This window comes from Electrona antarctica, assembly GCF_951216825.1.
Source record: "Electrona antarctica genome assembly, chromosome: 8".
NCBI classification, from domain to species: Eukaryota; Metazoa; Chordata; class Actinopteri; order Myctophiformes; family Myctophidae; genus Electrona; species Electrona antarctica.
Window position 1 is genome coordinate 52,899,018 of NC_136789.1, and position 26,689 is coordinate 52,925,706.

Here is a 26,689-nt window from a genome sequence, read left to right on the forward strand (position 1 = left end):
CTTCTCTTCTCTTCTCTTCTCTTCTCTTCTCTTCTCTTCTCTTCTCTTCTCTTCTCTTCTCTTCTCTTCTCTTCTCCTCTCCTCTCTTCCCCTCCCCTCCTCTCCTCTCCTCTCCTCTCCTCTCCTCTCCCCTCTCCTCTCCTCTCCTCTCTTCTATTACTATTTGTAATGAATGAATAATGAAGCATTGTGTTAACCCATACTGTATGGTAGAGTATGTTTATAATACTGTGCACAAGGATGCTTACAAACACGCCCAAAGCCCTTGCAGTGGCGCCGGTCCACGGGAGAATAAACTTGAGTAGAAATACATCTTGAAGGAGCAAGAAAGTGACTGCACTGCACTTTTTGGACGCAGAGTTGGAGCAGAAAACCAACGTAAGCCTTAAAGGCACTTACTTCCTGGACTACATCTTGTCTCAGTAAGACAGCCCTCCACAGTGCACCAAAGCATTATGGGAATTGTAGTCCAGGAAGGAAGTGAGCCCAGTGTCCATGACATCAGAGACACTGGGCTCACTGCTAAAGACTAAAATATCTTAAACCACATATTACACATATAAAGACCCTCAGGAAAGTGTTCTAAATCTTCTAAACGTCATTAAAATATATATTTTTGTGTCCCTTTAATGGCGTGTTCTGTCCAAAATAAAATATTGGCACTTTTTGTCTATCAGTGTACTTTCTTGTTCCTTCAAGAGTTCTACTCAAGAGTATTGTTTAATGCTCACACCTTGAAGAAGGCTTCAGGTTGTTATGTCTGAAACGTTGGTGTCCTACATACAGTATGATACAATCTTGTCACTTTGGCTAGCAGCGTGTGCATCCACTTCTTGTCCCTTGAAGACGACTATTCTCCCGTTCACAGTCGGCACCACTACAAGGACTTTTAGTGTGCGTAGCATTCTCGTGCACTGAGTATGATTAATAAAAGATAACGGAAGCAAAACAGACGAGCAGGAAGACCACTGTACAATACATTAAAAAATTAATGCACAAAAAAACAAAGACATGAGGACGAGTTGTGGACTGGAAACGTGCTGCCTGAGTATAGTCTCGTTTTTTTTTTAAACGCCATTTTTTTCCTTTCTTTCCCAATAACAGGTCAACGGGACAGAGGGGGAGATCGAGTACGAGGAGATCACTCTGGAGAGAGTGAGTCTTTTCTTTCTGATATACGTAACAGCACACCTTCATCAAATGTTTCACCCTGCTATTGTATTTATGGTATTTCTACTGTGTGTGTGTGTGTGTGTGTGTGTGTGTGTGTGTGTGTGTGTGTGTGTGTGTGTGTGTGTGTGTGTGTGTGTGTGTGTGTGTGTGTGTGTGTGTGTGTGTGTGTGTGTGTGTGTGTGTGTGTGTGTGTGCGCGCGCGCTGCAGGGTAACTCGGGCCTGGGCTTCAGCATAGCAGGGGGAACAGACAACCCTCACGTAGGAGACGACCCCAGCATCTTCATCACCAAGATCATCCCAGGAGGGGCCGCTGCTCAAGATGGACGCCTCAGGTACACGCACACATGCACACGCACACACACTTGAATGAATGTGCGGTAGATATTAGATTCATCACCCGGGTTTGTATCCAGGGTCTAGGACGTGAAAGTTATATGGATTTGGCCGCGTTTAAATCAACTCATCGATCTAGTTGACAGATTCCCTGCGACTATTAGTCAACTACGAGTTTGTGTTCAGTCGATGACAGACAGCCCTGGCTGCGAATAACAGAATAATGACACCAGGTCATGGATTATGTGTCTTTATCCCTGATGAATACCACGGACATGTGATTACAATACATTAACCGGTCCCCTATATATGCACCTCAGTTCATGATGACACAATAACACGATAAGGGACAATGTGAGAGATATACGGTACGGTCAGGGAATGTACGCGGCGGCAGTGGCTCAGGAGGTAGAGCGGCCGCTTGGGAAGGTTCCCGGTTTGATCCCTGTGGGCTCCCTCAGAGCTAGTGTCGAAGTGTCCTTGAGCGAGACGCCTAAACACCTAATTGCTCCCGATGTGCAGGTTGGTCCCTTGCATGGTTTCCGCCGCCATCGGTGTGTGAATGTGTGTGTGAATTAGGGCATTAAGCAACTAGTCGACTAGTAAACTAGTCGACTAGTAAATCCACTAGTCGACCTTGTTGGTACTAGTTGACTAGTTGATAAGAAAAAAAATAAAAAGGTTTGTTTTTTCCCCCCGATTTTGTAGGCCTCAAGATCAGGTAGATTATAGTTATAGTCACCATGTACACAGTTTTTCAATGTACAAATATTTATTTAAAAAATATATATATATGTATATATATATTTTTTAAATTTATTTTATTTTTGAGTGGTGTAAACCACTCCTACAACTGGCTTTGTTAGTTTACGTGTCGGTCTGTCTGTCTGTCTGTTCCCAAAAAATGTGCACGGTTGCTATGGTCACCCAGTTCACACGGGTGTGATTTCATTATGTCAGACATTACGTCAGACCTCAGCTGATCAGTTTATATAAGACCTTACACCACTCAGTTCACACGGGTGTGATTTTTTACATAATCGGTAGTTAAACAACTAGTCGACTAGTAAAAATGACTAGAAGTGAATGCCCTAGTGTGAATGGGTGAATATACTGTAATGCACAATCTGTGTATAACGCCTTGTAGAACGTGGCATCCTGTTCAATGGATTTTGATTGCCTGTCAGTATTTGTATCGTTCATCCTATGTTGTTAAGTAACAGAGTGCAGCTGAGCTAACAGATGAGAAAAAAACTCACCTCCCGTCGGTCTCGACTTGGACCCGACCCCCTCCCACACTCGGTCTTGACTCGGACTCACCCCCCCTCGGACTTGGTCTTGACTTGGACTCGCTTTAGGTGGACTCGACTACAACATCCATCCATCCATCCATCTTCAACCGCTTATCCGTAGTCTGGTCGCGGGGGTCAACACCTCTACCAGAGTGCTCCAGACATACCTCTCCAGAGCAACATTCGTGACTTCCTCCTGGGGGATCCCGAGACGTTCCAAGGCCAGGGAGTCGATGTGATCCCTCCATCTGCGCCTTGGTCTGCCCCCGGGGGTCTCCTCCCATGCAATGGGACGTGCCTCGAGGACCTCCCTAGGGAGACGCCCTAGAGATGCCCGAACCAGCTAAGATGGCTCCTTTCCAGGCGAAGAAGCAGCCCGAGTCTACTACAACACTAGTGTGCAAATGTAACCATGTATGAGTGAATTAATGGACGGACAGCACAATGCATGCACCACAAACCCTTCATACACGCCAGAGGTTTGTGAGTGCATTCGAGCGTCAAGAAGACTGCATGTGAAACAATTCCACCTCCCGTGTGAACGGCCTTAAATCCCACCAGCGAGATTTCAAACCTTGGCTCTATCGTGCGCTTTTTAATCTGCAGATCGAGCAAATTAGACCCGATGATGAGATTCTTGATTAAAACGAAACGCCATGGATGGATGGATGGATGCACGTCTCTGTTACAGTTGACCTAGCAACCATTCCTGGAGGGAGGAGAGGGTTGTTTTTTTGTCTTTGCTTCATTGTATGATTCCCCCCCCCCCCCCCCCTATTTCTCATACCATATTCTGACTGCCGTAAACCAAAATGATATCATCTGTTGGGTCCAAACCTCATTATCTACTGAAGAATATTTCACATTTTCTGCTATCCCTGCATGAGGCATATAGCCTAAATTATAGCCTAAATTGTCTTTTCGCTATGCAAATGACCAGCTGTTCGAACATGTCCAAACAACCCAGAGTGTTAGCAGGGTAGGCATCTCAGAATAGCCATGGCCTGGTGTTCCCTATAGCCTCGGAAACCCAGACGTTTTTATTTCCAGGGAGGAAAACAAAGTCTGGGTCCGAGTCCACTTCAATACGGCATAGAGTATAGCGCAAACGTCGATCACTCTCTGCTGATTTCTGATCGTCTGCACCTTTGTTAAATTGGCGCACACACGTACACACGTCACACACACACACTCCTCTCCCTCTCTGTCGCTCTAATTAATTAGTCTCATGTCGCGCAGCTGCGTCTAGATTCTCCCAGCGGATCCTGCCGGGAGCTGCCTATGCCATAGGAAGCATAGGTGGACCCCAGGCTAGGTGTTCCCTGGAGCAAGTCGGAACACCTACTGTACCGTGTCTCCTCTTTGTGACCACACAAAAGATATAGAGATATTTGACCAGTTGATGTGATTAGTCTGGTGGGGGTTCAGGGTGTGTCACTGGCCGAAGCCACTCCCTGACATGCATGTAACAGTGGATCCCAAACTTTTTCATGTCAAGGACCCCCACATTGACACTAATTAGCCCACGGACCCCCATTTGAAGAGATATGCCAGGGACCCCCATAAGAGAAGATTTGTATGGCTCTAGCAGTGATTCTCAATTTCAGTTTGACATGAATTAGTCTACGCCGGACCCCCAATTAATGGCATTTCTATCTCTGCGACCCCCAATTTATATTGTAAAATCAATGTTAATTCAACGGGTCCATTTGGTTCCATTTGTACTTGCAACTTGTAAAGATAATCTTCGCCTGCTTCTGCTTCAGAACCTCTATACTCGCACTAGTCTAGAAAGAATCTCGGCTCTTTGTGCGGAGGAGAGAACGTGACGGAGAATAAATCAGAACTCCGGGCGGGGGTACATGGGTTGACACTTTTCGTCTGCAGATGGTAGAGTGATTGATGTTTGAGTTGGAGTGGCATAGGAATCTCATTCTTTGGCTAGAATTGATCTGCATGTTGGGGGGGGGGGCACAAACCATAATACGTGGATGATCAGCTGTACCGATCATGTTAAACAGTTCCTCCTGTGCTGTTTTGGACCCTCAAACCTTTCATTGTTTCGTGTGAAAAATGGGTTACAAAATCGTGGGATAAAAAAACTGGAAAGCTGTACAAACGTCCAGAACCGCTACTTTTCAGGATTCAAATAAAGTAGCAAAAAGCAACAAATACAAGCTGAAAATGTTTCTCTTTGCATTTTTTACGAGGCCCAGAATATGGAAACTAGGGTGCGTCAGCAGCACCCTAAACAGGTAGTGTTGTTGTTAGTAGGAATAAACACAGAAGCACCTGCATGGGAGCAAGTGTACTGTATACCAAGAAAGGAGCCAAACCAAATTTCTACACAAACAAGGAGGTGGTGTCTCCAGAGGCAAAAACAAAAGGGAGAATATCTTCCCAGATTGGGGACACACACACTATGGTTGATGCGGTGAAGTGGAGCGGGGAGGGGAGGGGGTTGTACTTCCATAAGTCAGGATTCCCCAGCCAGCCCACGCAGTGCTATAAGCACGGCAGTGTTGACTGCTCCATATTATCTTCTGTAGTACGTCTATATTTATACCGCCATCATTCTCTTCTCTGCCACAAAACGAGGTCGTTGATGTTGTTGTGTTGTTGTTGTTGTTGTTGTTGTTGTCAGGGACGTGCACACATTGACATCAAAGGGGGCTTCAGCCCCATCCCTTTTACCCGTCTGTAAAACAACTGCCCTTTCCAGACCACGAATGCAGCATTTACTACATGGTGGAAGAAATACAAATGCCCTCCTCTCCTTTCCATGCCATGCCGGAAGGCAGCATTCAGGAGAATTGCTTTGTTCCGAAGTCTCCTGAACTTGAACGCAGCGATTTGCGTTGAACTCATTTGTTTCGAAATCCATGTCGTTACACCGCATCTCCACTAGCTAAAGAGTGCTGGGTTGCGCCCCGAAAATAGCTGATCTACAAGCTGTCAACGCATCGTGCTGCGACGCGTTGTGAGCTTGTAGATCTGCTATTTTCGCTATTTTTGTCCCAAAAAGTGCCCTCTTATCGGGATTCCAGCCCCTGCCCCTCTCTAACACTCTCTGCACGTCCCTGTCTTGTTGTTGTGCGTCCATAGCGTGAACGACTGCATCCTGTTTGTGAACGACGTGGACGTGCGCGAGGTGACACACAGCCTGGCCGTGGAGGCGCTGAAGGAGGCCGGAGCCATCGTCAGACTGTACGTCCTGAGGAGGAAACCGGCCGCCGAGAAGGTCACGGAAATAAAGCTCATCAAGGGACCCAAAGGTACGTTCTTTTTTTTATTTTTTTATTTATTTTTTATCCCACGATTTTGTAACCCATTTTTCACCCCTGTGTCAATTATCTAATGTGATCCTGGCCTCTACACACCCTCTGCCAACCTAGTCCCCATATATGGGGGACATGAGGAGAGCAACGGACTTGAACTCAAGCTTCCTTCATGTCGTTTCCCTGGTTGGACGTAGCGCGTGGAAGGAACATGTTATTCCAACCAGTTCCTTTCCCCTCCATCAGGCGCCCCGGCTGGCCAGGGGGAGGCAGTTTAGAGACCAGGATTACTGCATGTTTTTTGTGAGGGTACCTACCCTAGGGGACACGGGGGGAACATGCAAAGGTGCGTTCTGTGGATGGATGATGATTCAAGTTTCTTTATTAGGAAAAAAGGACCCCTTGAGATGTACCATCTCATTGCAAACCTTGAAAACCCTCGCAGCCTTACAGAATTGAATCCAATCATAACACATTTGGAAATACTACGTCCGATACAGTGAGTGCAAAAAATAAATAATAATAATAGTAATCAAAAATACAAATAAAATAATGAAATAAGCATAATGGTCATATATAATGGCATATTTACCGATGAACATACAACTTGAGTGGGTGGGTGGGTGGGTGAGTGGCTGAGTGGGTGGGTGGGTCGGGTGGGGCGGGTGAGTGGGTGGGTCGGGTGGGTCGGGTGAGTGGGTGGGTGAGTGGGTGGGTGGGTGGGTGGGTCGGGTGGGTCTGGTGAGTGGGTGGGTGAGTGGGTGGGTGAGTGAGTGGGTGGGTGAGTGGGTGGGTCGGGTGAGTGGGTGGGTGGGTTGGGTGGGTGGGTTGGGTGAGTGGGTGAGTGGGCGGGTGAGTGGGTGGGTGGGTGGCTGGGTGAGTGGGTGGAGCGATAGATGGATGGATGCATAGGACAGACAGACAGGTGACTTGACACAAGTCCAAGGGTGCCTCAGAATGCTTTGATAACATTTTAATATAATAAAATATAAATATAAAAAATATAATATAATATATATAATTTATTACCACGACGCCCCTGAGGGCGAGAGGCGACCTCGCCCTAAAAGGGCAGATCTAGGTGATGGGCCAGTCTTCTCCATGTATGGCTATCCATGGCTAGATGAGGTCAGTGTCGTGATCTTCATATAACTATGGAGATGGCCATATATGGTGGCGTATGACGTGTCACGAGGCGTGATGTCACGGGGCGTGATGTCACGAGGTGTGACCATATATGGAGGCGTGATGTCACGAGGCGTGACCATATATGGAGGCGTGATGTCACGAGGCGTGACCATATATGGAGGCGTGATGTCACGAGGCGTGACCATATATGGAGGCGTAACAATAATATAACATCAATGTCACTTCAGTTTATCCGTTTTTGATCCTCTATGCTCAGTAAAAACGCACTGGTGTTAAACTGTACTTGGTTCGTTCTTTTTCAGCCCACGGTACAGTATATACACCAAGTCTTCTTCACCAAAAACAGCAGATCTACAAGCTCACAACGCGTCACATTAGACAGACAGACAGACAGACAGACAGACAGACAGACAGACAGTTCTGTACTAGTTTATAATTGTTAGTTATCCGTTAGTTTGTCAGTTTTTGGCAGGCATTTCATTTGTTTTAACCCGGTTCATTCTGGATTGTCTGTTTTTTAACATTCTATCAATTTGTTAGTAGGATCAAACTGTTCCTGTTAAAACTGTTACCGTGTTTGAAAGTAAAAGCTTTTAATGAAGTCACAACTTTAATAATTCAGAGCATGTGTTACTTTACTGGCAGCATTACTTTGTCAAAGTGACACATTCAAGATTCATTCTCTCTCTCTCTCTCTCTCTCTCTCTCTCTGTGTCTATGTCTATGTGTCTCTAATTGGTTTAGGCAGGCGTACCCACACTTTTTCGACTTGAGAGGTACTTTCAAAATGACCAGCTCAACAAGATCTACCCACCGAAAACATTGTTATACCATTGCTGAAAATAGTTTTAAATCGTTTTAATATGTACCTTTGGAATCGCGGCCATGGCGTCACATATAAGACAAAATGCACTTGGAATGGGGACACACAAACCGACCGTTTGTGCACAGTTGAAAACAAAATATTGCATTGTGGGTTTGAGCTGACTTCTTTACAAAAATATTTCAATTCAATATTCTTTAGAAGCATGTCCTGTGATCTGACTCCACAACCTTTGTGATCTATATCAGGCAGGAGATAACAGCACCTCTCTCTCTCCCTGTGTCTCTCTACCAGGTTTAGGGTTCAGCATCAACACATACGTACCAGGAGATAACAGCATCTCTCTCTCTCTGTGTGTGTCTATGTCTCTCTACCAGGCCTAGGGTTCAGCATTGCAGGTGGAGTAGGGAACCAACACATACCAGGGGATAACAGCCTCTCTCTCTCTCTCTCTCTCTCTCTCTCTCTCTGTGTGTGTCTATGTCTCTCTACCAGGCCTAGGGTTCAGCATTGCAGGTGGAGTAGGGAACCAACACATATCAGGAGATAACAGCCTCTCTCTCTCTCTCTCTCTCTCTCTCTATGTCTCTCTACCAGGCCTAGGGTTCAGCATTGCAGGTGGAGTAGGGAACCAACACATACCAGGAGATAACAGCATTTATGTGACCAAGATCATCGAGGGCGGGGCCGCTCACAAAGACCAGCGCTTACAGATCGGGGACAAGATACTAGCGGTCAGTAACGCACGCACGCACGCACGCACGCACGCACGCACGCTCAATTCAAAGGGCTTTATTGGCATGTAATGAGAAAACATACGTTTACATTGCCAAAGCAAAAAGCACAATACAACAATACAATCAAAACAAAAATGATGTACATTTGGAGGTCAGAATCTTCAATAAATCAATTTCTATATATACCAAGATCACTCGATGCAGATAGTGCAGGAGTATACACAATGATTAGTCTTTAGGGTGGTTGTGTTCCATTTGACACACACACACACACACACACACACACACACACACACACACACACACACACACACACACACACACACACACACACACACACACACACATCATTGTGTATAGATAAATGATAGCTGTAATATGCTAATAGATGCATGTGTAGGACAGGATCAGGCTTTAACTGTGGGTCAGGAGAGCAATGCTTCCACCTTGTGGACAAAGGAAGGACTGCATGACAGTTAACTGTTCAAAATGGTGCTGGTTACAATTTACAATTTACAATTTAGGCATTTAGCAGACGCTCTTAATCCAGAGCGACTGGTTAGATCTCCATGTCTGCTTTCAGTGTCAGTCACACATTGTAACTTTAGACAATATGCCCGCACGGCGCACGCACACACATACGCACACACACATACAGTCAATATCCATGTGGGGACATCCAAATCCCCTAAACCTAACCTCCCCAAACCACGTGTATCGTACAGCCATTATGGGTCTCCGTCTACCGATATGTCTGGCGACATCGACTGTAAATAGAGGCTATGCACATGCATAAAAGTGAGTGTCAAATGGAGTGGCAAAGTGTAGTTTAACATGTTTAATGGAATAAGATAGGACTTTTCTGTTTGGATGTATGGGCTGTCAAGGCCAGAAAGTCGTTGTTTTGCCACTCGGTAGGCGTTCATGCATAACTTCCAGGTATGATGATGATGATGCGTGTTTGGATTTGCGTGTTGTGCAATTTATTTTAAGTTATTAATTATGTTAAGATTATTATGTTAAGATATTAAAGATTATTTGAAATCGTCACACTAGCAATATCATGCATGTTCAGTCTTCCAAAAAAAACCCTTAAAGATGGAGTGCCACAATTTTTACAGTTTTTCATGTGTCTATGAGGTGACAGTACTTCATTAGACACCCTGGAGTCGTTTTTATGTGCAATGGTGTGTTTACTTTGTATTTAGGGGTTCTTCCTGGAGGCTGAACCCTTGACAGTCAAACGGGCCAATGAAATAAACAGTAATATAGTGACATCACACTATCAGCCCCTCCCCTAACCCCTCCCCCTTTATCATACAACTACAGCTGTGGGTGCGGCTTCAGTTCAGGTGGATCACCACCCATCACCACCCACCAGGCAAACCAGGCATACTTAATGAACTGGTGGGCGTGTCCACATAAAAGCATGATTTTAACAAATACTGTACACAAGTTCTTCCTCCTTATATTATAATAATACCTGATGATCGTATTTTAGGGTGGAAACAAATCGTGGCACTCCATCTTTAATGTTCTTGGTTATTTCATAAAAACGTGTGTGTGTGTGTGTGTGTGTGTGTGTGTGTGTGTGTGTGTGTGTGTGTGTGTGTGTGTGTGTGTGTGTGTGTGTGTGTGTGTGTGTGTGTGTGTGTGTGTGTGTGTGTGTGTGTGTGTGTGTGTGTGTGTGTGTGTGTGTGTGCGTGCGTGCGTGCGTGCGTGCGTGCGTGCGTGCGTGCGTGCGTGCGTGCGTGCGTGCGTGCGTGCGTGCGTGCGTGTTGATTGTAGATTAGGATTTAGGCCTAACAATATTTTCGTTTTGTTTTATGTTTAATCCATGCACTGCTGGCGTTCTAGCCCATACTGTACGTACATTGGAGTTAGACATTCCTCAGACATGTCAGTAGGTGCAGAACTGCAGATCTCTGATCATGCAGGCTATGTGAGACTACACAACCCCCCCTAACACTTCACCTAACCTTTAAAATACTGCCTATAATCTTGACCCCGGGCCCAACCCGAGTCTTTTACTGTACAGTGTAACCTTAGCTCTAAAACAATCTTTTAATGTAGTGTAACCGTAGCTCCAAAACAGTGGTTTTCAACCAGTGGTCCGGGGACCACCAGTGATCCTTGATACATACTTAATGAACTGGTGGGCGTGTCCACATAAAAGCATGATTTTAACAAATAGGCCTACTGTACACTTTTCTTCCTCCTTATATTATAATTTGATGATCATATTTTCATATTTTCCAGGTGGTGCCCAGCTAAATGATGGACAGTTGGTAACCAAATGGACCCTTATAGGTCTTTAACTCTTGAGAGCGTAAAATGGACCAGTGCGGGTCCATTTGGTTTCATTGTACGCTCTCAAGAGTTAAATTATATGCATTACTTCATTTACAAGAAGTCTACACAATTAGACAATACGGAAGAATCGTTATTTTGATCAACGGCAACAAAATATTATTTTTTGTTTTGGGTCTCAGAGGCTAAATGTCATCAAACGGTTGGTCCTCATGGCTCAAATACATGCAGAATAAATAATGAACCTTGAAATGAAAAGGGTTGAAAACCCACTGCTTCAAAACAATCTTTTACTGTAGTGTAACCTCTAAGCTCTAAAACAACAATGTTTCTTATCCATGACAAAGAGCCTTTCCCTCCACGGGACCATAACAATGTCCCTGTGAGAGACACACACGCACGCACGCACGCACGCACGCACGCACGCACGCACGCACGCACGCACGCACGCACACACGCACACACGTCGTCGTCGCTGTCGGGTGGAAATCGAAAATATTTACTTTTCTGGATTCAAATCCAAAGGCTGTGGTGGTACGATCAAGTAGGACGCTCATTTACGAAAACACACAAAGTTAGAAAATGGAGATAAGCAGTTTCTGCCCAACATTTATTTTATATATTCTTTATTGCAGGTACAGTACAGTATGTACAATGCATGTAATCCATTTCATCCATAATATCTTACAAGTTTTCTTTACTTGTTTAATTCATCCCGCATCATTTTTTTTTGTACATTTACAATTTACATTTACATACATATACAAACAATAGTCGAAGGAAGGAAAATAAAACAAATCAGAATCGGACGATTACTGTACTACCCCACAGCAAATCGGCTATTTTTGTCCTACAATAACATTAAATTCCCATTGCCAATGAATGGAGACTTTCACGTCATAGTGTCTGAGCAAATAGGCATAGTGTCTTATTTTACGTCATGAATATAAGAGCGCCCCTCAGTGTTCCTAGTGTATTCCTATGTTGGTGTTCCAGGTGAACAGTGTGTGCCTGGTCTCAGTGTGTTCCATCATGTGCTCGTTATGGTTGATGTGTTCCAGGTGAACAGCGTGTGCCTGGTCTCAGTGTGTTCCATCATGTGCTCGTTATGGTTGATGTGTACCAGGTGAACAGCGTGTGCCTGGTCTCAGTGTGTTCCATCATGTGCTCGTTATGGTTGATGTGTACCAGGTGAACAGCGTGTGCCTGGTCTCAGTGTGTTCCATGTGCTCGTTATGGTTGATGTGTTCCAGGTGAACAGCGTGTGCCTGGTCTCAGTGTGTTCCATGTGCTCGTTATGGTTGATGTGTTCCAGGTGAACAGCGTGTGCCTGGTCTCAGTGTGTTCCATCATGTGCTCGTTATGGTTGATGTGTTCCAGGTGAACAGCGTGTGCCTGGTCTCAGTGTGTTCCATCATGTGCTCGTTATGGTTGATGTGTTCCAGGTGAACAGCGTGTGCCTGGTCTCAGTGTGTTCCATCATGTGCTCGTTATGGTTGATGTGTTCCAGGTGAACAGCGTGTGCCTGGTCTCAGTGTGTTCCATCATGTGCTCGTTATGGTTGATGTGTTCCAGGTGAACAGCGTGTGCCTGGTCTCAGTGTGTTCCATCATGTGCTCGTTATGGTTGATGTGTACCAGGTGAACAGCGTGTGCCTGGTCTCAGTGTGTTCCATCATGTGCTCGTTATGGTTGATGTGTACCAGGTGAACAGCGTGTGCCTGGTCTCAGTGTGTTCAATGTGCTCGTTATGGTTGATGTGTTTCAGGTGAACAGCGTGTGCCTGGTCTCAGTGTGTTCCATCATGTGCTCGTTATGGTTGATGTGTTCCAGGTGAACAGCGTGTGCCTGGTCTCAGTGTGTTCCATGTGCTCGTTATGGTTGATGTGTTACAGGTGAACAGTGTGTGCCTGGTCTCAGTGTGTTCCATCATGTGCTCGTTATGGTTGATGTGTTCCAGGTGAACAGCGTGTGCCTGGTCTCAGTGTGTTCAATGTGCTCGTTATGGTTGATGTGTTTCAGGTGAACAGCGTGTGCCTGGTCTCAGTGTGTTCAATGTGCTCGTTATGGTTGATGTGTTCCAGGTGAACAGCGTGTGCCTGGTCTCAGTGTGTTCCATCATGTGCTCGTTATGGTTGATGTGTTCCAGGTGAACAGCGTGTGCCTGGTCTCAGTGTGTTCCATCATGTGCTCGTTATGGTTGATGTGTTTCAGGTGAACAGCGTGTGCCTGGTCTCAGTGTGTTCAATGTGCTCGTTATGGTTGATGTGTTCCAGGTGAACAGCGTGTGCCTGGTCTCAGTGTGTTCCATCATGTGCTCGTTATGGTTGATGTGTTCCAGGTGAACAGTGTGTGCCTGGTCTCTGTGTTCCATCATGTGCTCGTTATGGTTGATGTGTTCCAGGTGAACAGCGTGTGCCTGGTCTCAGTGTGTTCCATGTGCTCGTTATGGTTGATGTGTTCCAGGTGAACAGTGTGTGCCTGGTCTCAGTGTGTTCCATCATGTGCTCGTTATGGTTGATGTGTTCCAGGTGAACAGTGTGTGCCTGGTCTCAGTGTGTTCCATCATGTGCTCGTTATGGTTGATGTGTTCCAGGTGAACAGTGTGTGCCTGGTCTCAGTGTGTTCAATGTGCTCGTTATGGTTGATGTGTTCCAGGTGAACAGCGTGTGCCTGGTCTCAGTGTGTTCCATCATGTGCTCGTTATGGTTGATGTGTTTCAGGTGAACAGCGTGTGCCTGGTCTCAGTGTGTTCCATCATGTGCTCGTTATGGTTGATGTGTTCCAGGTGAACAGCGTGTGCCTGGTCTCAGTGTGTTCCATCATGTGCTCGTTATGGTTGATGTGTTTCAGGTGAACAGTATGTGCCTGGTCTCAGTGTGTTCCATGTGCTCGTTATGGTTGATGTGTTCCAGGTGAACAGCGTGTGCCTGGTCTCAGTGTGTTCCATGTGCTCGTTATGGTTGATGTGTTTCAGGTGAACAGCGTGTGCCTGGTCTCAGTGTGTTCCATGTGCTCGTTATGGTTGATGTGTTTCAGGTGAACGGTGTGTGCCTGGTCTCAGTGTGTTCCATGTGCTCGTTATGGTTGATGTGTTCCAGGTGAACAGCGTGTGCCTGGTCTCAGTGTGTTCCATGTGCTCGTTATGGTTGATGTGTTTCAGGTGAACAGTGTGTGCCTGGTCTCAGTGTGTTCCACCATGTGCTCGTTATGGTTGATGTGTTCCAGGTGAACAGCGTGTGCCTGGTCTCAGTGTGTTCCATCATGTGCTCGTTATGGTTGATGTGTTCCAGGTGAACAGCGTGTGCCTGGTCTCAGTGTGTTCCATGTGCTCGTTATGGTTGATGTGTTCCAGGTGAACAGCGTGTGCCTGGTCTCAGTGTGTTCCATCATGTGCTCGTTATGGTTGATGTGTTCCAGGTGAACAGCGTGTGCCTGGTCTCAGTGTGTTCCATGTGCTCGTTATGGTTGATGTGTTCCAGGTGAACAGTGTGTGCCTGGTCTCAGTGTGTTCAATGTGCTCGTTATGGTTGATGTGTTCCAGGTGAACAGTGTGTGCCTGGTCTCGGTGTGTTCCATCATGTGCTCGTTATGGTTGATGTGTTCCAGGTGAACAGTGTGTGCCTGGTCTCAGTGTGTTCCATGTGCTCGTTATGGTTGATGTGTTACAGGTGAACAGCGTGTGCCTGGTCTCAGTGTGTTCCATCATGTGCTCGTTATGGTTGATGTGTTCCAGGTGAACAGTGTGTGCCTGGTCTCAGTGTGTTCCATGTGCTCGTTATGGTTGATGTGTTCCAGGTGAACAGCGTGTGCCTGGTCTCAGTGTGTTCCATGTGCTCGTTATGGTTGATGTGTTCCAGGTGAACAGCGTGTGCCTGGTCTCAGTGTGTTCCATCATGTGCTCGTTATGGTTGATGTGTTCCAGGTGAACAGTGTGTGCCTGGTCTCAGTGTGTTCCATGTGCTCGTTATGGTTGATGTGTTCCAGGTGAACAGCGTGTGCCTGGTCTCAGTGTGTTCAATGTGCTTGTTATGGTTGATGTGTTCCAGGTGAACAGCGTGTGCCTGGTCTCAGTGTGTTCAATGTGCTTGTTATGGTTGATGTGTTCCAGGTGAACAGCGTGTGCCTGGTCTCAGTGTGTTCCATCATGTGCTCGTTATGGTTGATGTGTTCCAGGTGAACAGCGTGTGCCTGGTCTCAGTGTGTTCCATGTGCTCGTTATGGTTGATGTGTTCCGGGTGAACAGTGTGTGCCTGGTCTCAGTGTGTTCCATGTGCTCGTTATGGTTGATGTGTACCAGGTGAACAGTGTGTGCCTGGTCTCAGTGTGTTCCATCATGTGCTCGTTATGGTTGATGTGTTCCAGGTGAACAGTGTGTGCCTGGTCTCAGTGTGTTCCATCATGTGCTCGTTATGGTTGATGTGTTCCAGGTGAACAGTGTGTGCCTGGTCTCAGTGTGTTCCATGTGCTCGTTATGGTTGATGTGTTCCAGGTGAACAGCGTGTGCCTGGTCTCAGTGTGTTCCATCATGTGCTCGTTATGGTTGATGTGTTCCAGGTGAACAGCGTGTGCCTGGCCTCAGTGTGTTCCATGTGCTCGTTATGGTTGATGTGTTCCAGGTGAACAGCGTGTGCCTGGTCTCAGTGTGTTCCATCATGTGCTCGTTATGGTTGATGTGTTCCAGGTGAACAGTGTGTGCCTGGTCTCAGTGTGTTCCATCATGTGCTCGTTATGGTTGATGTGTTTCAGGTGAACAGCGTGTGCCTGGTCTCAGTGTGTTCCATGTGCTCGTTATGGTTGATGTGTTCCAGGTGAACAGTGTGTGCCTGGTCTCAGTGTGTTCCATCATGTGCTCGTTATGGTTGATGTGTTCCAGGTGAACAGCGTGTGCCTGGTCTCAGTGTGTTCCATCATGTGCTCGTTATGGTTGATGTGTTCCAGGTGAACAGCGTGTGCCTGGTCTCAGTGTGTTCCATGTGCTCGTTATGGTTGATGTGTTCCAGGTGAACAGCGTGTGCCTGGTCTCAGTGTGTTCCATGTGCTCGTTATGGTTGATGTGTTCCAGGTGAACAGTGTGTGCCTGGTCTCAGTGTGTTCCATCATGTGCTCGTTATGGTTGATGTGTACCAGGTGAACAGCGTGTGCCTGGTCTCAGTGTGTTCCATCATGTGCTCGTTATGGTTGATGTGTTCCAGGTGAACAGTGTGTGCCTGGTCTCAGTGTGTTCCATGTGCTCGTTATGGTTGATGTGTTCCAGGTGAACAGTGTGTGCCTGGTCTCAGTATGTTCCACCATGTGCTCGTTATGGTTGATGTGTTCCAGGTGAACAGCGTGTGCCTGGTCTCAGTGTGTTCCACCATGTGCTCGTTATGGTTGATGTGTTCCAGGTGAACAGCGTGTGCCTGGTCTCAGTGTGTTCCATGTGCTCGTTATGGTTGATGTGTTCCAGGTGAACAGCGTGTGCCTGGTCTCAGTGTGTTCAATGTGCTCGTTATGGTTGATGTGTTCCAGGTGAACAGCGTGTGCCTGGTCTCAGTGTGTTCCATCATGTGCTCGTTATGGTTGATGTGTTCCAGGTGAACAGTGTGTGCCTGGTCTCAGTGTGTTCCATGTGCTCGTTATGGTTGATGTGTTTCAGGTGAACAGCGTGTGCCTGGTCTCAGTGTGTTCCATCATGTGCTCGTTATGGTTGATGTGTTCCAGGTGAACAGTGTGTGCCTGGTCTCAGTGTGTTCCATGTGCTCGTTATGGTTGATGTGTTTCAGGTGAACAGCGTGTGCCTGGTCTCAGTGTGTTCCATGTGCTCGTTATGGTTGATGTGTTCCAGGTGAACAGCGTGTGCCTGGTCTCAGTGTGTTCAATGTGCTCGTTATGGTTGATGTGTTCCAGGTGAACAGCGTGTGCCTGGTCTCAGTGTGTTCCATCATGTGCTCGTTATGGTTGATGTGTTTCAGGTGAACAGCGTGTGCCTGGTCTCAGTGTGTTCCATCATGTGCTCGTTATGGTTGATGTGTTCCGGGTGAACAGCGTGTGCCTGGTCTCAGTGTGTTCCATGTGCTCGTTATGGTTGATGTGTTTCAGGTGAACAGTGTGTGCCTGGTCTCAGTGTGTTCCATCATGTGCTCGTTATGGTTGATGTGTTCCAGGTGAACAGCGTGTGCCTGGTCTCAGTGTGTTCCATGTGCTCGTTATGGTTGATGTGTACCAGGTGAACAGTGTGTGCCTGGTCTCAGTGTGTTCCATGTGCTCGTTATGGTTGATGTGTTCCAGGTGAACAGCGTGTGCCTGGTCTCAGTGTGTTCCATCATGTGCTCGTTATGGTTGATGTGTTCCAGGTGAACAGTGTGTGCCTGGTCTCAGTGTGTTCCATGTGCTCGTTATGGTTGATGTGTTCCAGGTGAACAGCGTGTGCCTGGTCTCAGTGTGTTCCATGTGCTCGTTATGGTTGATGTGTTCCAGGTGAACAGCGTGTGCCTGGTCTCAGTGTGTTCCATGTGCTCGTTATGGTTGATGTGTTCCAGGTGAACAGCGTGTGCCTGGTCTCAGTGTGTTCCATCATGTGCTCGTTATGGTTGATGTGTTCCAGGTGAACAGTGTGTGCCTGGTCTCAGTGTGTTCCATCATGTGCTCGTTATGGTTGATGTGTTTCAGGTGAACAGTGTGTGCCTGGTCTCAGTGTGTTCCATCATGTGCTCGTTATGGTTGATGTGTTCCAGGTGAACAGTGTGTGCCTGGTCTCAGTGTGTTCCATGTGCTCGTTATGGTTGATGTGTTCCAGGTGAACAGTGTGTGCCTGGTCTCAGTGTGTTCCATCATGTGCTCGTTATGGTTGATGTGTTTCAGGTGAACAGCGTGTGCCTGGTCTCAGTGTGTTCCATGTGCTCGTTATGGTTGATGTGTTCCAGGTGAACAGCGTGTGCCTGGTCTCAGTGTGTTCCATCATGTGCTCGTTATGGTTGATGTGTTTCAGGTGAACAGTGTGTGCCTGGTCTCAGTGTGTTCCATCATGTGCTCGTTATGGTTGATGTGTTCCAGGTGAACAGCGTGTGCCTGGTCTCAGTGTGTTCCATGTGCTCGTTATGGTTGATGTGTTCCAGGTGAACAGTGTGTGCCTGGTCTCAGTGTGTTCCATGTGCTCGTTATGGTTGATGTGTTCCAGGTGAACAGTGTGTGCCTGGTCTCAGTGTGTTCCATGTGCTCGTTATGGTTGATGTGTTCCAGGTGAACAGTGTGTGCCTGGTCTCAGTGTGTTTCATGTGCTCGTTATGGTTGATGTGTTTCAGGTGAACAGTGTGTGCCTGGTCTCAGTGTGTTCCATGTGCTCGTTATGGTTGATGTGTTTCAGGTGAACAGCGTGTGCCTGGTCTCAGTGTGTTCCATCATGTGCTCGTTATGGTTGATGTGTTCCAGGTGAACAGCGTGTGCCTGGTCTCAGTGTGTTCCATGTGCTCGTTATGGTTGATGTGTTTCAGGTGAACAGTGTGTGCCTGGTCTCAGTGTGTTCCATCATGTGCTCGTTATGGTTGATGTGTTCCAGGTGAACAGCGTGTGCCTGGTCTCAGTATGTTCCATCATGTGCTCGTTATGGTTGATGTGTTCCAGGTGAACAGCGTGTGCCTGGTCTCAGTGTGTTCCATGTGCTCGTTATGGTTGATGTGTTCCAGGTGAACAGTGTGTGCCTGGTCTCAGTGTGTTCCATGTGCTCGTTATGGTTGATGTGTTTCAGGTGAACAGCGTGTGCCTGGTCTCAGTGTGTTCCATCATGTGCTCGTTATGGTTGATGTGTTCCAGGTGAACAGCGTGTGCCTGGTCTCAGTGTGTTCCATGTGCTCGTTATGGTTGATGTGTTACAGGTGAACAGCGTGTGCCTGGTCTCAGTGTGTTCCATGTGCTCGTTATGGTTGATGTGTTCCAGGTGAACAGTGTGTGCCTGGTCTCAGTGTGTTCCATCATGTGCTCGTTATGGTTGATGTGTTCCAGGTGAACAGTGTGTGCCTGGCCTCAGTGTGTTCAATGTGCTCGTTATGGTTGATGTGTTTCAGGTGAACAGCGTGTGCCTGGAGGACGTGATGCACGAGGACGCCGTGGGCGCTCTGAAGAACACGGCCGAGGTGGTGTACCTCCGGGTGGCCAAGCCCAACAGCCTGTACCTGAACAGCTACAACCCCCCTGACCTCACCAACAGTACGTATTAACTGACCACTACAACCCTCCACGACTCACCAACAGTACGTATTAAAGGTGTAGGGAAACGGAAATGGTGGACATTTTATTTTGAAGTTTCAACTTGAAACGCTGGCTCTGACGTTTCTGAACCAATCAGAGTGTCACATCCCTCAAGGCTATGGGGTCTCAAAGTCTGTGACTTCCTGCACGTGAATTTCGTTTGTAAACAAAGTGACAGAGAGACATGGGGAAAAGCCAGCGGATTATTTCTAACCTATACACCTATATACATATTTTAGCGTGATGATTACGTTTAAAACAAGTAATACACTGTCTGGATGTCATCCTGAATGAGATTAAAAACGGAGTAGTTCTTTAATCAAAACCAGCTGTGGAGAAGGACAATGAAGCATGGGAATCAAACTGGTGAGCTTCATTTGTATTGGCTTTTATTGATGTGTATCTCTACACGTCGTCACGCAGCACGTTTTCGTTTTCAGGAAGTAATTAAAAAATTAAAAATTAAAAAAAGTATTTTTCATTTCACTACAGTCAAGTTTGACTAACACGACTTGCCCGAGTTAATTGATTGTTAGAACAGCTTGTTTAATCCACGTTTTTAATCAGTTTTAAAGTCATACGGGCAATCCCACCGGACAGAATTTGACCTGAGACGCGTTTTGATGACGTCATCGCGAAAAAGGTCCGTCGTGCCGGCGTGCAAAGGCTTATGGGAAATTGAGTCCCATTGTTTACAATGGCGAGTCTGCCATGGAGGAACTAGCCACGCAGCTGTCCCGTCGTTGTCGTTACCGCCGCTATGGTCTACTTTTTCTACACTACAACCGTTTAAAAGTTTTCATGACAAGCAACTCAGCGGGCGGTTCAGTGGCAGTTCAAAGGTCACTTTAAACCTAGCAGGGAGGCTTGAAACACGGCAGTTTAATCAACGCAGTCAAGGTGTTAACTGACCACCCTCCACACCTCACCAACAGTACGTATTAACTGACCACTACAACCCTCCACACCTCACCAACAGTACGTATTAACTGACCACTACAACCCTCCACACCTCACCAACAGTACGTATTAACTGACCACTACAACCCTCCACACCTCACCAACAGTACGTATTAACTGACCACTACAACCCTCCACACCTCACCAACAGTACGTATTAACTGACCACTACAACCCTCCACACCTCACCAACAGTACATATTAACTGACCACTACAACCCTCCACACCTCACCAACAGTACGTATTAACTGACCACTACAACCCTCCACACCTCACCAACAGTACGTATTAACTGACCACTACAACCCTCCACACCTCACCAACAGTACGTATTAGCTGACCACTACAACCCTCCACACCTCACCAACAGTACGTATTAACTGACCACTATACCAGTGTTGGTTTCGTCGACTAAAACTAAGACGTAAAATGTTCGTCGACTACCTTTTTCCACTGACGAAAACTAAATGGAAACTAACTGAAAACTAAGCTATGATGACTAAAACTATGACTAAACATGCTGACAATTTCGTCAACAAATAAAAACTAGACTAAACAAGGGACTAGTGGACAAGAGATCCAATATAAGTAATTGTACACGCACTGTGACGCGTTGTGAGCTTGTAGATCGCCTATTTTCAGCAAGTGAAAAAACAGTCATTACGACGGCATCAAGCCCCGCCAAATAATGATAATTAGTAGGCATGTAACGATATATCGTATATCGATATATATCGATATTAATCCCGACGATATGAATCGATTCATTGAAATACAAAAAAAAATATTCCATCATATTCAAGTGCTTTTGGAGAAAGTAGTAGAGCACTGTAGAGGGGAGCTGTGTGTGTCTGTGACTGTGCCCAGGTGATGACGGTCGTTGATACTCATCAAGGAAGGCAATTATGTTTCTGCACTGTCAAACTCTGCACTGTCACACTCCGCACTGTCAAACTCCACACTGTCAACTCCGCTCTTACAGAGGTCTGTAGATTGTATGATGAGTTCATCGACAGCTTTCTTAAAATGCTTCTGCATGAGCCCCTTCAACGTGAACCTCCTCCTACTCCTGTCCAGCAGCCTGTCGAGCTCCTTGGTCAGTTTTTTCACCTCGCTCTTCAGCTCCTTGACTTCGGTGGTTTTCGCTGTGATGTTCGTTCTGTAATTGACTATCGACTCTTCCTTTTCGGTCGATTCGTCCCTCAATTTTGTGTTCTCTGCCTCGCATTTCTCCAACGTGGTTTCCGCTTCCGCGAGCGCCTTTCTCTCGTTCTGCATCAGGGTCTTTGTAAAGATCAGCTCGTCGTCTAGATCTTCACCCCTGTTCTGTGCCGTGAAAAGCTTTTCTGTGATTGTCTTCTTTTCCTCGAACAGGTCCTCTCTCTCATCCATCCAGTCCCTGTCTTGTGTTCCCATCTGGTTCCTGAAGTCCTCTACCATAGCGGACTTCTCAATTCCCCAAACCTGCTGCTCGGCGATCCATTCTGCCTCTGTGCTGTCCCGTTCATGCTCCAGCTTGTCTTTCTCCTCTGTAGCTTCCGTCAAGGCCTTTTGGTTGGAGACCAGGGAGATTTGCACACGTTGGAACTTGCCCCTCGTAGCTTTCAGCTTCTCCTCCATGTCTTTGATCTTCTGAGCTAACGTGTTAAACTTCTGCGCCAGCTCTTGATATTCTCTAAACTGTTGCCGTCTCTCCTGGAGCAACTTGTCGTTCACTTCCATCTCATTCCGGACGTACTGGAACTCAGTGGCCAACTCCTCGAAGTGACCCTGGAAACCTAGCCTGAGGCGCTTTTGATCGCAACCCATGGATGTTAGCATGTCCTGCAAGGCGTCTATGTTCTTGCGGACCTTCTCTTTCTCTTCCTTGGCCTTGGTGCCGACGAGATCATTGCATGTCCTTTCCATGTCCTTATGGTTCGAGACGAGCGACTCTTTCATTTTGGTGAAATCGTCCATTTCGCCGGCCAGCGTCTCCTTCATGGTTTCCATCTCCTGTTGCTCCTCTTTCAGTTGGCTGTTCTTCAAGACGATCTGGTTGATCTGCTCCGCTGTCATTTGAGCGACCCTCAGCTGCTCAGACAAGGTCTGCATTTCCGTCCTCAGCTCGTACACCTTTCCAGAGGGTTCCTCCTGGAGCTGCTCCTTGCTCATACTCGGAGGCTCACCCTTGACGTGTGGGGACTGTCCGCCCCACCGCCCGAATGTTGCCAGGTACTGTTCGACACCTGCCGCTTGGTGAGCCAAGTTCCACTGCTCCTCGGTCGGAGTCTCACCGTATGACGTCGGCCTCTGGCCATCTTCCAAGATCTGCTTCTGCTCTTCACTGAGCTTGTCACTGCCCTCGACACAGAAGATGTCGGTGAGTGGTGAGTTCTGTCCCCCGTTGAGCCTCTGCCCGTAAGTATTTTTTAAGTTCTGCGTGCGGTGCTTAAACAACCGTTTTGCGCGTTTGACCTGTCTGTGCTCTTTCATCTTCGGTATGTTTCCCATCTTCTGCGGTCTGACGAATGAAGGTCAAATGTCAAATTCATGTCAAACTAAAGGATGACACTCCCTATTTGTTATCCCTATTGGATAACAAATGAAGACCTAGGACTGTAAATATAAACTTATGATGCAAACATAACACTCATTCTTATATGGAGAGCTCGAGAGCTTGTGGACGTACTTAGTGACATCAACGCCTAAATTAGTACAACAGCACACCCACCACTGTGCTGACTGGCAGCTGCCTCAGATTGACTCCCAAGGTCTGGACGATGGAGGGTGCGTGTTTTGCATCCGTACTGTGGGTAGGCTGCTAGTTTGTATGGTCCGGTCATGCAACAGAAAGTCGCTTTGTCAGCAGTTTCTCTTAAGGTCAACCTTTGAATTCTTTTTACCACAATTTTAGCCACATTTTAGTCACCATTCTCGTCTGATTCCGGTTGCTGTATCTGTATGCTTTAATACAATACAATTTCGGTCATCGGATGTTTAGACCTCGAGCCTCATTTAGGTTTATGCCTGTCTAGACCGATACTGGCATCAGCTTCGGGGCTAGTCGGACAGCTAGCCTACCGGTGTGGTAGGACCTTAGAGTATATATGAATAGAGACGGCACTGGATTTCTCCTCCCATCCACTTGCATTACGTTGCTCTAAAGCGCATGAGGCGATTTCACTCCTCCTTCCGGGTAGGAACAGAGTGCTGCCGTTGACTATCATTGCACGCGTTCACGTGCGTTCACGTATGAAACAGCGTTCACGTGTCATCATGAACGTGCGCAATGATAGTCAACGGACCAGCGCGTTCATCTGTTTGGGTCCAAACTGCAATACCAAATTCGGCCACTATGTCCATTTCGCCTTAGGGTTTCCTCCGGGTGCCGTCTCTATTCATATATACCAGACCTGGGCATTGTACGGCCCGCGGGCCAAATACGGCCCGCCGGCTGACTCTGACCGGCCCGCGAAAGATTACTTGATAATCAGAAAATAAAACATACTTTCTAATTACCTTATGGGTGGACTAAAACCGCATCGCTTTTATTTTGAAGCCCATGCATTCTCACAGTGCACACAATCTGCACGTCAACTGTGCACGTGAATTGCGTGTGATTGAGAACCTGTCTTCCTTCCTTTACCCCCCTCATATGCGAAAATGTCAGCTTTTTGGATTTATTGTTGACAACAACGTTGGTGAATGCAAATAGCCGCATGAAGCATGCAGCTCTCCAACACGGTAGGCGCAGGCGCATGCTTTGATTACCAAACTTCCTTGCAGGAGGACAAGTTAAAACCCATTATGCTTCATTGCTTTATTTAACCCACTCTAACGCGCCTCGCCAATAAAGTTAAGATGTTTTAAGATGCTGCATCGTAAGGCGTTGTTGCGCCCAGAATGTGGCATGCTTCTGAAGTTCAGAACGCTTGGGCGATGCTCCGTGAGCTTGTGGATCGTCTGTTTTCGGCACACTCGATCGACACCGTTGTACCACAAAGTAAATCTGGCAGAACGAACGTGCACACATCAACATACAGCGCCTGCCAGGCTGCCAAGTCTCAACAATACCATCACTGGTTACCGTTGGCTTATTAAACGTTGTTGTTTAATGGTTGTGAGTCAACACTCGCTGATAGTAAGCATGGGTTGTGAAAGTGACACCTCCAGTGTCCTCCGAATGGAACAGAGAGCTACCTCTAATGTTCTCATTGTTAAAAGAAAATGCTAGTATTTACAGGACTTGAAACTTAAACAAAAACATAGTTTTCAACTGGGAAACGAAACATCTCAAGCCTGCAAGTAGAAAGTAAAAAAATCACACCCATGTGAAGTGAGTGGCGCTCTTATTGTACATCATCATGATGTAAAATAGTCACTGCCTATAATTTGAGTCAAATGTTTCACATTTTGTTTACCATTGCTTTGCAAAACAATGCCATTTACTGCTTATTATACAGAAATAAAATTGATATTATGCATAATTAAGTTCAGCCTTTTGGCCCGGCCCTCCAAAATATTTTCTGTTTCTCATTTGGCCCCTTGGGAAAAATAATTGCCCACCCCTGATATATACTCTAAGGGTAGGACACCCTCCCTCGCTGCTCATTGTGGGCGATTCGTTATTGAAGCATGTTCACCTCCCCCATGCAACAACACGCTGCTCTCCCGGAGCCACTGTCCCAACTTATAGAGAAGCTCCTAGGTGTAATTAATTCACTCCCACCATCCATCACACTGATCCTGGTTCACATTGGGACGAACGACTCGGCCCTTTGTACCTCCGGGCAGATCAAAGACAACTACTGTGGGAAAACAACTACTGTGGCCAGATGTAATTTCCTGGGGTCTAGTACAACTATAGTGAGCGACCTAGCCCTAATAACTTTGGGGCAGGCCCGTCTAGAGTTTGAATGGAGAGGTGGGCCAGTTGAGAACTCTAGTTTTTGCCGGCTGCCGGGCGCTGCTGCACTAATAACTTTGGGGCAGGCCCGTCTAGAGTTTGAAATTTGAATGGACAGGTATCAGTCAAAAGGGAGACATCGAAGAGGAAGGATGGATGGGGAAGGATCAACATTATGGAATGTCATAACCGGTTCTGGAGGGAGGGGGTATAATAATAGCCTACAATATATGGGTACACATCTGTGTGCCCCCCCTCTAACATAAAACATGAACATTGGTTGAAAAAAACCCAAAGTTGTCCTTTGTACTTTCAAGGACCACCAGGTTTTGCATAGGTTTTATATTCCGTTTGACGTGATTCTTAGCTCTACAATCTCCAGTCTATACACCGTGTTAAGTTAACTCTGGGAGTGTTACAAACTGAAGTGGGTGGGGACCCCCCTGGAGACCCCCGCCCTGACAAGCACTTGGAATTGTATTTAGTTTCACTCGGTTCCACAGCTAAATACTGTGGAAATAGCCAAACTAAAGCTCACTGTCAGCTTGTAGATATGGCTGCTTGCCTCTTTCTTACGTAATATTTTTTCAGTGGTGGGAAGTAACTACCGGTAAGTACTTTTAATTAAGTACCGTACTTAAGTACAATGAGGTTTTTGTACTTTACTTGAGTATTTCCAATTTCCAATACTTTTACTTCTACTCCACTACATCTCGGAGACAAAATTTGTACTTTTACTTCACTACAATTATTTGAAAACTTGAGTTACTTTGGCGATTTAAATTTGATTAGAAAACATACATTAACCATTAATACATTTCGGCCATTTGAAAATAGCCGATCTACAAGCTCTCAATGCGTCGCAATGCGACGCATTGAGAGCTTGTAGATCGGCTATTTTCAATAGATTTTCTACACCTTTTGAACTTGTGAAATGGGACATTCTGCAATATGAGTACTTTTACTTTTAGTACTTTAAGTACATTTTGATGCCGATACTTTTGTACTTTTACTCAAGTACATTTTGTTGGTGTCCAGACCCCACATTGAGGACCATCGCTGTAGGGGGCGTGTCGTCGCGATATCTTGTGCGATGCCGTATCGTGTGTAGCAGACATGTTGGAGACAGCGACAACACAAAGACAACACGCAGCATCAACTGAAAACCCCGACTATAGCCTATAGAGTTGGATCGTGTTACGTTGCATACATAGAGCACCTGTTTTCTTTGGGGCCATAATCCACTTCTTTGGCAGGAAAAGAAATGCTGCATAAAACCCAGACATGGTTACATCATTCTGTGGTGTCTCAAATGTCAGCGGTAATGTGTTGTCTAAAGGTTAGTGTTTTGTCAGAGGACGGCTCAAACTACAGTAGTGCATTCATTCACCATTCACCATTGCCAGCAATTGTTTTCTAAATACTTTATACTGTATAGGTCCCGTGTTCGGTTTCGACACCTTTTTAATGCAATGAACGGACATTGTCAAGTGGTTTTTCTTTTGTCCAGTGCTGGGAA

At 46.4% G+C, this 26,689-nt stretch overlaps 1 protein-coding gene across 3 annotated transcripts in view; it reads left to right on the top strand.

Moving 5' to 3' along the window:
- LOC306927424 (disks large homolog 4-like) overlaps positions 1-26,689 on the top strand; it is a 309,688-nt gene that overhangs the window by 238,558 nt on the left and 44,441 nt on the right. For all 3 annotated transcript variants that reach the window (XM_079507155.1, XM_079507157.1, XM_079507156.1), the window contains 5 exons: positions 1,105-1,155; positions 1,382-1,506; positions 5,905-6,074; positions 8,647-8,783; positions 19,138-19,279. In XM_079507155.1, coding sequence (XP_079363281.1) covers positions 1,105-1,155; positions 1,382-1,506; positions 5,905-6,074; positions 8,647-8,783; positions 19,138-19,279 — 625 coding nt within the window. The remainder of the gene's footprint in view (positions 1-1,104; positions 1,156-1,381; positions 1,507-5,904; positions 6,075-8,646; positions 8,784-19,137; positions 19,280-26,689) is intronic.